Below are 14747 nucleotides of genomic sequence, written 5' to 3' on the forward strand. Positions count from 1 at the left end.
TGTTTCTTGACCAAAAGCTCCAGAAACAATGAGTTTGCAGCGTTTAGTAAGTTCCGCAAATTGAACTCTATGCGTGATTTTATAGAATATAATCTAGGTCTAAAATGTCCGGAGTTATTGCTTGAGGAACGGAAATGCAGCTGTTAGTGCTGCATCATGTTATTTTCTTTTTTCCACACTCCACCTCCTTCTAGGAGCTGAAGTAAAGAATAGAGCTGGTCCAATTAAGGCTGAATTTGCCTTTCAGCAACCCACTCTGCATGTTTGAAGACTGACCCTCAACGGCTTCTCATCCTCCACAACAGTGCAGAGTGGGTGGGAAGGATCCCAGGTTTATTCTCAGTGCTCCTTCCATCACAAACAGCACATCTCAGAGGATACAGGCGGATAAAAGTAAGAGATTGTGCTTTCATTTGGCACTAATAGCATGAAAGTCAAATGTAATTATACACAGAACAGTTTGCCACGAGTTTAATATTTCTCACAGCCTCACTGATATGCCAGGTCACATTAGCTGGTAATTGAGTAAAAGTAGATCTGGGTAGAATTACGATTAGACAGAGGTACCACCAGCACATAGGGGCAATAAAATATTTGCACATTTTAACCAAATGTGGAGTGTTTTCTATCAGTGGAGACTTTCTGTGACTGTGAAAGAGAGCTAAAGAGAGTGAAAATAACCTGTTAAACAACAGCAGGAACAGTGACGAAGGCTCTACATTAGATTTCTGTGGTGTGAGTATATGTGCATGTGATCCCTCTACAAGTGCTCAAGGTTACAGGGCAGCGAAATCCAAAAGAACTGCCAAGTCTTGCGTGTGTGTATGCAAAGACGTGACTGATTGGTTGCATAAGAGCGAAAGAAGAAACCTCTGACCCCAACCAGATACCCTCAAACCAAATCACAGCCATAAATCAAAGTCCATTCCTTTCTGCTTATCAAACGGCTCACTTACTTTCCTCAGTCATGCTACACCATACGCACTCATCAGATGCTTATTGTAGGATTATTCATGTCGTTAGTGTCTGACTACCACAAAGGGGTAAAAAAAGAAGGAAAGCTTGGCTTTATCAGACAATTTTATTGTGGTAATGAGAGGAGGAGTCTTTCTTTTTTCTTCTTTTTTTTAGTGCATCTCCCACTTTTAAGGTGTTGTCTCACACAACAAACGAAACTCTGCAAGGAAACAAAAAAAGTGTGGCTTCAAATGCATTTAGTGGAAAAGAGCAAAATGAGGTCAGAGATGTTCAGTTCATTAGATGTCATTTCAATCCTTTAGGCAAAAAGAGTATTTCCAGTTTATTTATTTCTCAAGACACTAAAAATTCCAATCCCTTACTTTTATAAAACCGTGTGCCAACTTACACTCACCCCCCATTTTATTAGGTAAACAGTGTGTTCACCTGCCACCAGAAGATCACCCGAAACATTAGACCATCAACACCTGATTGAATGGTTCAAACAAGGCAGGATGGATCCATGCTTTCATGCTGTTCATGCCAGATTCTGACATTACAAGACCAGATAACCTTTTTCCAATCTTCCACTGTCTAATTGTGGTGAGTCTGTGCAATCTGTAGCCTCGGTTTCCTGTTCTTAGCTGACAGGAGCGGCACCTAGTCTGGCGTTGTGCTGCTTTAGCCCATCTGCTATAAGATTTCACGTGTTTTGCATTTGGAGATGCTCTTCTGCATACTTTGGGTGTAACAAATGATTATATGATGCTTTCCTTGAAGCGGTCTGGCCATTCTCTTCTGACCTCTACCATCAATAGAGCGTTTTTTCAGGGAGCTCATTGAATATTTTCTTCTGTTGTGTGGGAAGATCTCAGTAGATGAGCAGTTTCTGAAAGACTCATACCAACATCAACAACCGTGCTATGTTCTTTTCTTCCCCAGTGGCTGCAATGTGATTGGCTGATGAGACATTTGATTAAGAGAGCTGGACAGCTGGCTAGTGAGTGTATATATCTCTCTGTCTATAATTATGAGCATTCAGCCTGACAGATCAGAAGCAAAAAATGTATTTACAATACACTGACAGATATATTAAACTTTTTGCTGTTTTACATGGAAAAACTCTTTGATCAAACTCTTGGTGCATTTGAACCAACATTCGTTTTCTAGAGCAAACCTATTCTGATAGTTTCAGCGCGAGTCAGCAATATATAGAGATATACAAATGTGTTGGAATGTGCTGAAATGGCAGTTAGACGCCTAAGTTAACCCACATGGAGTTTTTGGTTTGATGAATATGGAGGGGAAACTAATTTGTCTCTCCTGAGATAAAACACAGTCTGACCTATTATTCTTATTAAGACGAAAAGGAAGATTAAGACAGTATTTCCTCCTCAGGAAAAGCATCAGACTGTTAAAAATAGATTAAATAGCAGAACAAAAATTAATAAAGTGCATCTGTTCAGTGGCTGTTATCATGTCTTATTTTTTAGCCCTGCATGTAGTCTTCCACCAGATGAGCAGGTCAGAGTAAAACTGGGACGCTCAGGGTCACTTTGCTTTGCTTAGCTTTTTTTCACATTCATTAATCTCAATGAATAAACAGTTCAAGGTATCTTGCACAAGATTTGATTAGCTTGCACTGATTGTGAATATTAAAATGTTCTGATTTTACTCTAAATACCTGTTTTGCAGAAAAAAATATGACATATCTTCTGAAAATCCCCTCTGATCTGAGACTCTATGAATCAACAGACTTTATATAAACATAGTTGTTGTGTCAGGCATCCCCTTTTGGATTTGTCCTCATAAAGGGCTCAGATGTGCCACAGTATTAGCCCACTCTGTGTCCCATGGGTCACATATGGCACAGTGCTTCATTTCAGATGACTTTAATTAGACTCTTCTGTTGCCAATGGGGTCCCTCCAAAATTAACTTTCAAGTTTTGTTTTGTTTTGTTTTTTTTAACCAGTGAGTCGTTAGATCTTATTAGTCTTTGCTTATTTCTAAATATATTTTTTCACATCCACACAGCTCAAGTTGACATTTTGATTTGCAGGATAACATTTATAAGGAGAAGAGTGGGCGGTTTTATTTTTATTTTCATAGTCTGTTGCCTCTGAGAAGAACGGACAGATTTATTTCCAATGAGAGTTTTCTAAGTTCTGACTCAAACTGCGAAATGTACAATCGTAGCTCAGGGGCTGTAAGTGAGCAAAGCATGTCTGAAACATTGCTGACCTTGGTAGTAACACCAGGTGAAGTTATCTAGGTAAACCTAGCAAACATGCTTACTTTACATTATTACAGGGTTCAAACATCCAAAGAAATGATCTTTTTTGTGCAGTCCCTGGTTTAGCAGAAGATAATAAAGGACGTGCTCAGATCAAATCCATTGTAAGCTAATGTTAGCATGTTAGCATATCTGTGGTTCATTTTCCATGGTCTAGTTTCATCACCAGCCAAGCTATAGTTGCAACATTTACTGTAATACTGATTGTAAAAGCCTTTTCTCTGCATTTTTAATCTGTGGAGGATACAAAAGGCCCACTGATAAAAATATAATCTCTGTCTTGATCGTAGTTTATAAGCTATGCCACGTTTCCTCAACAAAAGAACTTCTACCGGTACTTTTTCTTATCATAGTTATATGGAGGAGTGAAATCTGTGATAGGGGACATGGGCTGTTCTGCACTATAATCTACCTCCACAGTTGTTGTGGGGCATCGGCGCTGATTTTGGAGTGGATTTGTGGGTCTGTGTGTTTTTACAATTGCTACGAGGCAACGACTGTGCTTTTGTTGGGTTAATTGAAAGCAGGTATATTTGATTGTGCTTCCACTCTAGTCTACTTATACTCCACAGAGCAAACAATGCTGCATACTTTTTTTCTTTTTCTCTGGCTTGCTGAGGATGGGGTGGTCGTTGATCTAGCAGGATAACTGTGATTAATACTTTCCACAGGACCACTCCCAAGGGCACAGCCATACTAGGGGTTAGATACCTGAGATTCTCCACCACTTGTTTTAAAACTGAAGAAGCCTCTTGGGTGATAGGCAAAATGTTCTCAGGAGCTTAGAGGAGTCCAGTTGCCTTATTTTCAAGCATTCAGGACTGTGTTTTGTATCCATTTTGCAAGTTGGACTCTGTCCCTCCCACCCCCCAACTTTTAAGCACAAAATACTGTAGCTGGGATTGTTTCATTCTGATTCAAGTGTTTGTCTAATAATTCCCTGAAGTGATCTTTTTTCTCATAGATGGCTTTTGCTCAGACCTAGAATTTGAGTGTTACAAATACCTATTTATGTACAAGATCAATGCACTTTCTTTATTAGAAGGTTTTATGCACTGGTTCTGCAACTTGTGAGAGTGCACGTTTTGGGCTTGAGGCTTTTAGCCTTAGTCTTTGTATCATGATAGTCACAAGAATTTCTATATTTAAGAACCCTTTTCTTGTTTTAAAGACTTCACAAAGTCAGCTGGACACAGCCTTTTCAGTCAGATCGCGAAACTAACAATACCTTGATTAAGCAGCTAGGCAGAGCAGTTAAAATCATTAGCCAGACAAAACCGATAGTCCCAACCTGGAAAAGCTGATCCTGTTTATCGGGAACTGTCTCTAATTAAGGAGCCTTTGTTTGGAGCTTCTATTATGAGAGTAAACTGCATAATGTGTGCAGTAGCAGTGGAAAGTTTGACAATGATAGTAATAGTTACCAACAGAAGTGAGCAAACTAGTTCTTCAATGGTATATTAGCAATGAAAACAAGTGATATCAGGTTACAGCATACTTGGAATACTTAATACATAGTAAAACAGTTCTGCGCAGAAAGGAAAACAACCAAAAAGGGAAAAGGAATCATGTGTTTATTCACTGTAATGTGGTGTTAGTTTGTTTCTATGTGTCAATATTGTAATATATAGTACATAACAAGAATAATTGATTTTATAAACATTTCTAAATTCAATTAATTATCCCACTCGTTCCCCTGCTGTCTAGCACCACTTTCTCTGTGTAAGCTTCTTGCAATAAATTTAATTTAATACACACTATGAAGTGTCATGACTTGGTGTCCCGGGTAAATCAAACTAGCAGGGGAAACAGTTTGGAGCTCCAAGATTATCATAATTTCCAGCAATGTAACAAGCTGTACAGGAGAGCTATACAAGATATTGCCTTATCCATATTTTGTCTCACTCCTACTCGTAATGCCACTGAGTTTCTAGTAAATGCAAGTAATTCAAATGTAAATTTAAGATCCAACATTTGTCACTGGCTGAAATAAACAGAGATGAATAGTTTTCCCTGCTATATACAAAACTTACAAATGATGTGACATCATTTGTTTCCCCTTTGTGATAGAAATATGTATAACTCTACCTTTTCTTGTGCTCATAACTGCATTTGTGCCAACCAGCCAAGTCAGTCGCTAACGGTGTTTAATGAAGAGCATTTAATGTTGTTGTCATTCAAAGAAGTGTTACGTTTGCTTAGAATGAAAATCTGTCTCTCATCCACTTTTGATTTGCACTTTAGTTTTTATCAGTTGAGCTCGGAGAAGTATTCTCCAGGTTTAGTTTCCTAAACAATAACTTCAAGTTCAGTCAAGTTCACTGCACACCTCGCTGCAAATTTGAGGAACCTACAGATAGTCCCGCCATGACTGGGAAACATTTCTCAAAATATTTATACAAAACTATGCTATTGTCATGCATTTTATTACTAGGAACTGCAATTGTAACATGACAGCTGTTTTTCCATAAAACTCAGTGATCATCTCTGGAGAGCCTGAAACGTCCACGGACGAGCTTCACTACTCTGTACTGCTGGTCCTCCACCTGCCTCAGCGGTGTCCTCATATCAGCAGGATGACAGTCATAGGTCACTTCATGTGGCGATGTTCAAAACAAGCATCAAAGGTTAAATCTCAGATTCTCTACGAGAGGGCGTTTCGTGTTCGGTAAATGACGACTCATTCACTAACTCAGATGGACACTCTCTGTCCTGCTCTTTCTCCATGTCTCCCTCATCCTCCTCATCCCTGCTGATGAAGGCCAGCTCATTCTCATAGCAGAAAGAGTTGGCGGCAGATGTTGGGAATTTTCTCTCCTCCATGTCTTTGGCGCTGCACCTAGGGGTGGATGGTACTTCAAATGTTTTGTGAAAGTAGGCGTAATCTATCCTGTACTGGTTCTTCTCCTCGAAAATGACGGGCTCAAAGCGGTGACCCCACAAGATCTCCGAGGGCAGGTATGAGCTGCGTGCTTGCGTCGTCATGGCTGTGGCCTCCACCAGCCCTTCAAGTATAATTACTATCTCAAAGTCGGCTGCTTCGAGATCTTGTTTGCTGATGCCAAAGAGTGGACTTTCTTCATCAATTTCGTGTATGACGGTGAGCGGGGCAACCAGAAACAGGCGGTCCGTGCCTTTGTCGTATCCGACGTTCATGTCGATCTGATCCAGGGGGATGTACTCGCCTTCCTCTGTGTAGCGGGGCTTCACCAGCTGGGCTCTCACGTGAGCTTCCACGATGTGGCTCTTCCTTAGGTTTGCAACTCTGAACATGAGGCACAGCTTCCCATCGCGCATAGCGATTACTGCATTGTGGCTGAAAAGTAGCGTCTCTGCACGCTTTTTGGGCCTTGCCATCTTTGCCATGATGGCGCCAATCATAAAGGCATCAATGATGCACCCCATAATAGACTGAAAGACCACCATGAAGACAGCTGCTGGGCATTCCTCTGTGACAAAGCGAGCTCCGTACCCAATGGTTGTTTGGGTCTCAACGGAGAACAGGAAGGCTGCCACAAAGGTGTGAACGTTCATGACACAAGGAACAAAACTCTCGTCCCTTCCTTGATTGTCCATGTCACCATGGAGCAGGCCAATGACCCAGAATGCAAAGCCAAACATTAACCAGGACACCACAAACACCAAGCTGAACAGCAGGAACATGTATCGCCAGCGGATGTCCACGCAAGTAGTGAAAATGTCAGATATGTACCGCTGTGACTTCTCATCCATGTTTGTGAAATGGATGTTGCATTGGCCGGTCTTGCCGACAAACCGGCTGTGCTGTTTGCGTCGTGTGTGGATCTTTCCATTGCCAAAACTGCCCACAGCAGGCATAGTGCTCAGTCTAAAGCCTTCTTCTTCACAGGACAAGAAGCTGTGGTGGTGGTGGTGGGCTCTTCCCACACTCATGCCTCAGTGGTGCACAGCCACAGGGCTTCACGCTATCAGCCTGGCTCATACAAAACTGACCAGGCTCAGGGGAAGTGCCCAGCACTGTGAAGGTCGCTGTAAAGGAAACACAGGCAGAATATTAATACACAACATCAAATAATAGGGAAACAAAGAGAATTGTATTTTCCTTCATTTAAGCAAAGAACTGAGATAATCATACAGCTTCAGAAGGTCACATGGTTATCAGCATTGTGTATCAGATTCATTAGTCAAGCCCAGTGAAAATGATGCTCTTTTCTACTTCAATTTCCCCTTCCTGAAGTACCTTTGGCATGATTGCATTAATTTTTCTCTATTCATTTTGATGTCTTCTGCCATCCACATTACAGATATTACATTTCTTTCTCCACCAAAGCACGTCTACACTTATAAATGTGTCACTGCTGATTTCGGTTCAGCTCTCCACGTAGCTAAAATTATCATCTTCAGGGTTTTTTTTAAGTTGCTTATATGTTGCTGAAGTAAAATAAAACAGACATTTAATAGATAAAAGATTTTTAATGGTATCCAATTAAAAAAACAACAACTCTGCTTTGCTTTCATTCCACCTCTTCTGTCAGAAATTCTGCGGCATATACAATGAATGTTTCACTGTTCAACAAGGTACAGAAATAGCCAGCTAATCCAATGCCCTGCCATTTTATGTGACGTGTCTTCTGTTTCTTCCAGCTGGCAAAACTATTAGAGTCACTGGAGTACAGTGATGAGGCTGTGTGATTCCCTTGTGAGGCTGAACTGAAAAGTAATATGGGCTGAAAAAGATGGGGCAGAACAGCGGGTGCCATGGAGATAGAAATGGTTTGATGGCAGAAATCAATGGCATCACTTCAGGCACTTAATGGGATTTTTCTTTCTGAAAAGGTGCACTTTATGTGGAGTAAACCCTTTTTTCACATGTGTGTTGGACTAAGTAATAATGTTTTACAGCATGCAGAAAGTAGATTTTCAAAGCAAAGTTTTACGAAGCTTTTGTATGACATTGCACCTCCTTCCCAACCAACGAAAAACCCTTCAACTTACTGTGATTCAGTGTTAAAAATAATCTTTGCTCTCTTATTTTCTTAACTGTATTACACCTTCAGTTGCGCAATATGCATGCAAAGGTGCATATAAAAGTTTCTTTTCAACAAAATGAGTAAATGTGTTGGAATGATCTACCCACACCTCATTTTTTGAAATGTTTTACCCAAAATGTAATAACTGTAGAGAGTTTTCATTTCATATTTGGTGCTGACTTAAACAAAATTCTGCTGTGGACAAAAATTTTGGTGACTGTTAATTTATGTTCGGGCGGTGTACGTTTAGCTGGACACTTGAACCAAACGGAAATGGAGAACACAACACAGCATTCACAGGGGGATGATAAAATGAACATAATATATACAAAGTAAGGATTTATAGTGGAATAGATTATAATAGAAAAAAATATATAGATATGAATCATCGCTGTATGTTTGACAACATTTGTGCAAAGTTTTGTTTGATTAGTTAAAAAAAAAATCTGAAGAGAGCATGAAAATTTGCAGACTGGTAGATTTTTAAAAAAAGATTCTCTGTTGTTTTGAAACAGGGCGCGCACGCTCTGGCCAAATCTGCAGCTGACATCTTGTTTTTAATAATGGCCAACATGGTGTAGGTTCCTTAATTATTTAGAAGTCGGAAATTCTGAGTTTCCAGATGTAATTTTTTTTATGGAACACCTCCTCAACTCGGATTTCCCACTCGGAGAGTCGGAACAGACCAACATACCCCGAATTAGCAAGCCAAGATGGCGGCACTGAACGTAACCAGTAGCATCTCTTCTGCTACTGTTGTGTATTTTTCACTCACTAAATAAGCCATACACAGAGCACTGATCAGGCTTTATTCATGAATGTGTGCACAAAATAAGTATTATACTGTATTGCTAGTGATAACTGAATGGCTTAGCTAAAAACCAAAACAAATCCTGTTTGCCCTCACTTTTTCTGGAAGGTGCTAACTCATGAGTGACGTCACTCCTGAGTTTTAACTTCAAGTTCTGAGGTATCTGAAATAGGTTACTGGTTTGAACAGGTAACTCATATACAGTAAAGCTAATGTTGAGGCCTGGGTTTGAATTTGCTCCGACGCTGTTAACCACATTTTCTTTGTTTTAGTTTTCTTATCTTATGCCTACTGTCCTATAAAGGCTAAAAAACACAAAAATATATATGTGTATTAAAAAACACCTATTAAAATGCATGTTTTGAGAGCACACTGAAAAGGTAAAAGCCTCTGCGCTTCTTTTACATGTGGCTAAAGCGTAGCTGCACCTGTGATTAGGTCTGTGTCACATCGAATTGTTTGCCATAAGACTGGTGTAAGGTTTTATGTGATATTAAAATGTTACATTGCGACATTATTGTTATAGCTGTGTCATCAGTTTACACTCCCCAGTGTGAACAACAATGCAACAAGCCCGGACGTGTCTGTGCTTTGTAAAGTAAGCAGAAAAAGAACATTGTTTTTAGTCAAGATGGAAATAACAAACTCGTTTCACCACTCAATGCTAAAAAATGTGCTGTAGAGTGCAACCAGGTTGTGAAGGACGAGATTCTAGTGCGACCCAAATGTAAACAAACAACTCAACCTAGCAATGCTAGCTGCTTTCCATGTGACAGGAAGAGCAAACGGTGGCACAATGGAACAGCAGGAGTTTAGGCAGCTGGTCAAAAACCTCAACCCAAGATTAAACATCCCAGGTAGAAAATGTTTTTCATTCTTGTGCGACAAAGTGTTAAACAGTTATTTTACACCTTTACTTTAAATTTCATGGGGAAACACCACCTAGGCTACTTTTATGCTTGCATTTGATTTATGATGTTTTACTACTAGTACACTATATAATGCTACTGCTGCTGCCTAAATCTATTGAAAGTAGCTCATTGGAAAAGAAGGCTGCAACCACCATGTTTTTCTATTGTCAGAAATATTGTTATTGTAAATATTCTTGCCATATCATGATGTAATTTTAAGACTATACCACCGGCACAATTTTATTAAACTCAAGACTCGGCTATGCAAGGCAGGGCTTGGAGCTAAATGCTAACATCATCTTGCTGACTTGGTGATTGTTTCGTTTTTCACGTTAATATACAAAAATGTGTTACTGTGTTGTGTGAGCCATGATCAGAGAAACCCTGAATGCAAACTTATGTGACGTAAAAGATGATGTTAGGAATATAAATTCCACGGAGGTAAAATATGTTTTTAAATCTCTTTTTGCTGTCAGAGTCAGCTAACTTGTGAAGCAGTTTTCATCAAATTTAAATGATGATTATGAATTTTTGTGCATTTGATTGTGCTTTTCCAATGTCCTGGTGACTACTGAAGGTAAAGTTATTTTAAGGTATTGCTTTAAAATAACTGCCCACGTAAATGCCCAAATTGTTGAGTAGAGAGACTTCTAGAAACATCTAGGAAATATTATTATTATTATTATTATTATTATTATTATTACTAATTTTATTTATTTTTTGGTTTCCACTGAATTGAATGATGTGGCTGCATTCTGGTCTGTTGTACCTTAAATAATCTGAATTCAAAGAGCCCTTAAATAGGAGGCAGTCACATCACTGCCCTGGAAACAGAAGAGATTCAGTGGAAAACACCTCAACTACAGGTTTGCACAAGCTGTGTCCTGCTTACTTTCAGATATTTTTATCATGCTTTATGTTGTTTGGACTCTCTTTGGTATGTCTGAGAACATTACAGGAGGCTTGTCAGGTGATAAATAGGATAAGGGTATAAAAGATGCATTAAAAAACAAAAGTTAAAAATAGAAGCTGACCACACCATGGGTAGTTAGACATTAATACCCAGTACATATAACAGACCACACAGAAGTCAAGAAGGGATGTATTTGTTAGAGCTTAAAGTTCAGGATCAAGGATGACACTTATAATAACAAATCTGACCATATTTCCCCTGTGAGTGAGTGTTTCTCGAAGGTCTAGTTGCTAGGAAGCAGGATGTTGAGTGTCCAAGGGATATTAATATCTAATTATTTGTGCGACTGCTCCTTGGCTCTCTCAGGAGCCACACTCTGCCTGCTGGGCTGTGATCTTAACTCAGGAGCAGCGATGAGTCTTTTTATCTGCTGGCATTTATCACAGCAGAAACTGTTTTCACCGAAAACAGCAGCAAGAGGCAAGCGGCTTACCTTATTCGCAAGAAAACGCTGATTTCCAACTTTCCTTTTCTTCCAAATCTCCAAGCTTTTTAGCCAAGCTGCTTCATGATTGGCTTCCTTCAGTTCTTCTCTTCTTCTATCCTCCTGAGGTAGAAAAGTAAATAGCCACAGAGTGTCTTCATCTCTTTCTCCACTGAATGAGGAGAGCAATCACTCGTGCTCTAAAATACTCCAGGGTCACCCCCGGATTGATATCCAGTTGATTGGGAACAGACCAGAAATAACAAAATGGTTTTCGTGAAGCAGGGAAGTTGTAATTGTGATCTTCAAAAACCGAACGGCACCTTGATGGCAGTCATCCCAAATCAAATGAATGTAGTGGTCACGTGGCCTGTTGAGTCCAGTCCAATCAAAAAAGTCAATTCTTCGCAGCTTATTTTAGAGTCTTGGGAGAGTCGACAGTCTCTCTTCTTCCACGTGTCTCACACTTTCTGAGTATATCTGCTATCTGATCTCGTTCTGCTGCAGATCCCACTCTGTATCCCACATCTAGTGAACTATTGCTCACTGCTCAGCTCCAATCCTCCCCCTCCCTTCCACAGTGTCACTGTAGATACTTGGCATTTGGAGACTACATGCGCTTCCCCTACAAAGTGTTGACAGTCAGGTGATCATCAGTGGCGTTGAAAGAACCGACTGGCTTATTCAGGGCTGTTGTGTACCACAGAGCGATGGGGGACACACTGGTTTCTTTGGGTTGTGTTTTTTTATGACAATGTATTTGATTATACTTTGGCAGAATCGCCTAAAGAACACACCACACTGCTTCTGCATGAGTAAACTTCTTATTTCCAAATATAGATTATACTTCATATGTATACCCTATTTTCTAACTAGAATCTAGCAGATCACCGAGTGGGTAGTCTCCATTTTTACTCAGTGAGAAAGCAGAGCAGCTCTTGTTGAATATGCTGGACTTTGAAGAGACCATGTAGGCAGTTTCTGAATTTTGTGTGCGTGCCTGAGTGAATGAGGACGTCTGTCAGCGTCTTGTACATTGCAAGGCCACTGAGAAGTTGTTAAAGGTTGCACTTGAAGCTTAAAGCAGTTATACCTATGGATGGTATCAGCATGCCTACAAAGTTGAAATGAGACTATGTTGCGAATTTCTTACAATAGTTACCATTTGAATTCAGTGTGTTTGGGTGATTCATTCATTACTTAGCAACTGAACTCAAACCGCTAATCCCAACAGGAATATCAATGTTTTTAAAGGTGCGTAACCATGATTAGACAAAGCAGCATTTTGAAATGATGGTCATATGATGAGTCACGTGAGTTTGCAAGGTTGTTATCTTACAGTATAAAATGCCTTCACACGACTGGTGTTGTGATTGTGGGAGAAAACTGGAGTAACTGGAGTGAACCCACGCAGACACCGGGAGATCACGTAGATGCCACACAGACTGGGTTTGAACCAGCAAAGCCAGGACTGCTAACCAGCAGCACTGCTAACCACAGCACAACCATGCTTACATAAACATATCTAGAAAAAATTCAATTGACTGTCTAAGTTCTAAATAAAAATAGACTGGGCTTCAAATCATTTAAGGTATATTTATAGTTCAAAAAAAGAATATCTGATGTTCAGACTGACAAATGGTTTAGATGATTTGGATGGCTTTAAAAAACAAAAACAACTTCTGGAAATTGGGGGTTTCATTTTCTGAGCCATTAAAAGAATCAGAGAAACCTGAAAAGCAGCACTGACCTTCATGACTGGATGACCTCTTATGGTCTGACTAATGAAAATCTGAAATTCTGGTAATTCTGGTCGCTGCGTCCTCTGTAGGAGGAGAGTCTGTGGAGGTTACAGGTTAAAAGCCAGCATGTTATGAGCGGTGCATTAGTGCCCAAGGCAGTGATAGCCTGCACCTATGTGAACGTCTAATTACTGAATATATGCAAATCTTAGAGCAACATATGCTGTCTTCCAGAGGGTATCTTTTCAGGTAAGGCTTCACTTATTTGCTAAACTGGAATTTTCACATATTACAAAGTGTGGCTCAGCAGTCTGCCTCTAGTCCACAGATGTGAGCAAGTGAAAACATTTAGAGATTATGAAAGAAAACAGAGCAAAGGAAGCCCATCTCTGCTGGGCAGCTGAAATCTTATAACATGCAAGAACTGCAAAACATTTGGCTTCCAAAACTGCAGCAGCTGCTCCTCCAAGTTCTATAAAATTTGCAGAGTGCTACTGAAAGGGAAGATGATGCAACACAGGGGTAAACGTGTGCTTGTACATGTATAATTTTTTTTTACAAATATTGTGATTGTAATGTATTTAAACACAATTTACGTGTGTTTGTGTTAAAAATTGCATGGTTGGACTGAACATGGGTTATCTACAAGCTGTGTGTAGCTGTCCAGCACTATGCAATTCTCAAACAAGACAAAAACAGGATTATCTTTCCAGTGCTAGCCTAACCCAGGTTCACTGGAGAACGTCACAGAGCAGAGGGATCGGTGGAAGGTTTACGTGCAACGAGCCACTATGATGGCCTGCAAGGAAGCTAAGGCGAGATGGCTTCGGTATCAGTTCTCTAAATATAATAGGAAATAATATTTGACCTTTGTGAGTGTTAGTCCCACTGGATCTGTTTTGGGTGCAAGCATCTTGCATGTGATTCACTGGCTCGCATACAAGATAATGCACACAAAAAAACAACATTCATGAAGAATTGGCCAGACTACAGACAAACACAAGCACTACAGATCTTAGCTCTCTAAGTGCTCATAATTATTACTGTACATGTACACTATGAAGTCTTACTATGATGTCAGACCTGTAAATAGGTTATGGGTTTAGTTAGGGGATGGCGGCCCCAGATGGGGATGTGGAGTGTGCTATCAGGACAAAGTGTGTCCAGTGCCCGGCCTATACTTCATACCCAGCGAGTTATTTAAAGAGCCCTTCTCTGCAGCAGGATAAAGTGGGCCAGGCTCGACTGCACTGATAAACATACAAGTGTTTGATCACCTTTAAGATTCTCAGCTCAATGCTGATCAGCACACTACACTTTCATTTCAGGTGTTTCACCATGTCGTGGTTATCCCTGTGTGGATAAGGGCACACGGTTTTTACTCAAGCTCCGTTAAACAAAACTATTACTGCTATTATGCAGTAATAACCCAGCAATACTCTATACTGCTGTACTGGTGGTAGCTTGTAATGTGCTCCTTGTTAAAAACAGCAGGGAGAAACGAAGTCAGAGTAGTTAGGGTGTAAACTTTGCAAAGCTCCAAGACAAGCTTGTTTCATGCAGCAGTGATCAAGGAAGAGAGAGAGCAAACATGAAGGATGAGATGCAGTACAAAATATCTGTTGG

At 40.1% G+C, this 14747-nt stretch overlaps 1 protein-coding gene across 1 annotated transcript; it reads right to left on the minus strand.

Moving 5' to 3' along the window:
* Window positions 1-1067: 1067 nt before the first annotated feature.
* Window positions 1068-11940, minus strand: kcnj12b (potassium inwardly rectifying channel subfamily J member 12b). The gene is made up of 2 exons (XM_026165385.1): window positions 11389-11940; window positions 1068-7259 (listed from the first exon to the last, which is right to left on the minus strand). The coding sequence occupies exon 2, from the start codon at window positions 7161-7163 to the stop codon at window positions 5880-5882; it is 1284 nt and encodes a 427-aa protein (XP_026021170.1). The 5' UTR covers window positions 7164-7259; window positions 11389-11940; the 3' UTR covers window positions 1068-5879.
* Between the last annotated feature and the right edge of the window lie 2807 nt (window positions 11941-14747).

Source organism: Astatotilapia calliptera, chromosome 4 (genome assembly GCF_900246225.1).
Source record: "Astatotilapia calliptera chromosome 4, fAstCal1.2, whole genome shotgun sequence".
NCBI classification, from domain to species: domain Eukaryota; kingdom Metazoa; phylum Chordata; class Actinopteri; order Cichliformes; family Cichlidae; genus Astatotilapia; species Astatotilapia calliptera.

Excerpts from the sequence above, each read along its gene's own strand:
- kcnj12b (XM_026165385.1), bottom strand. The coding sequence starts at position 7,163 with ATGAGTGTGGGAAGAGCCCACCACCACCACCACAGCTTCTTGTCCTGT.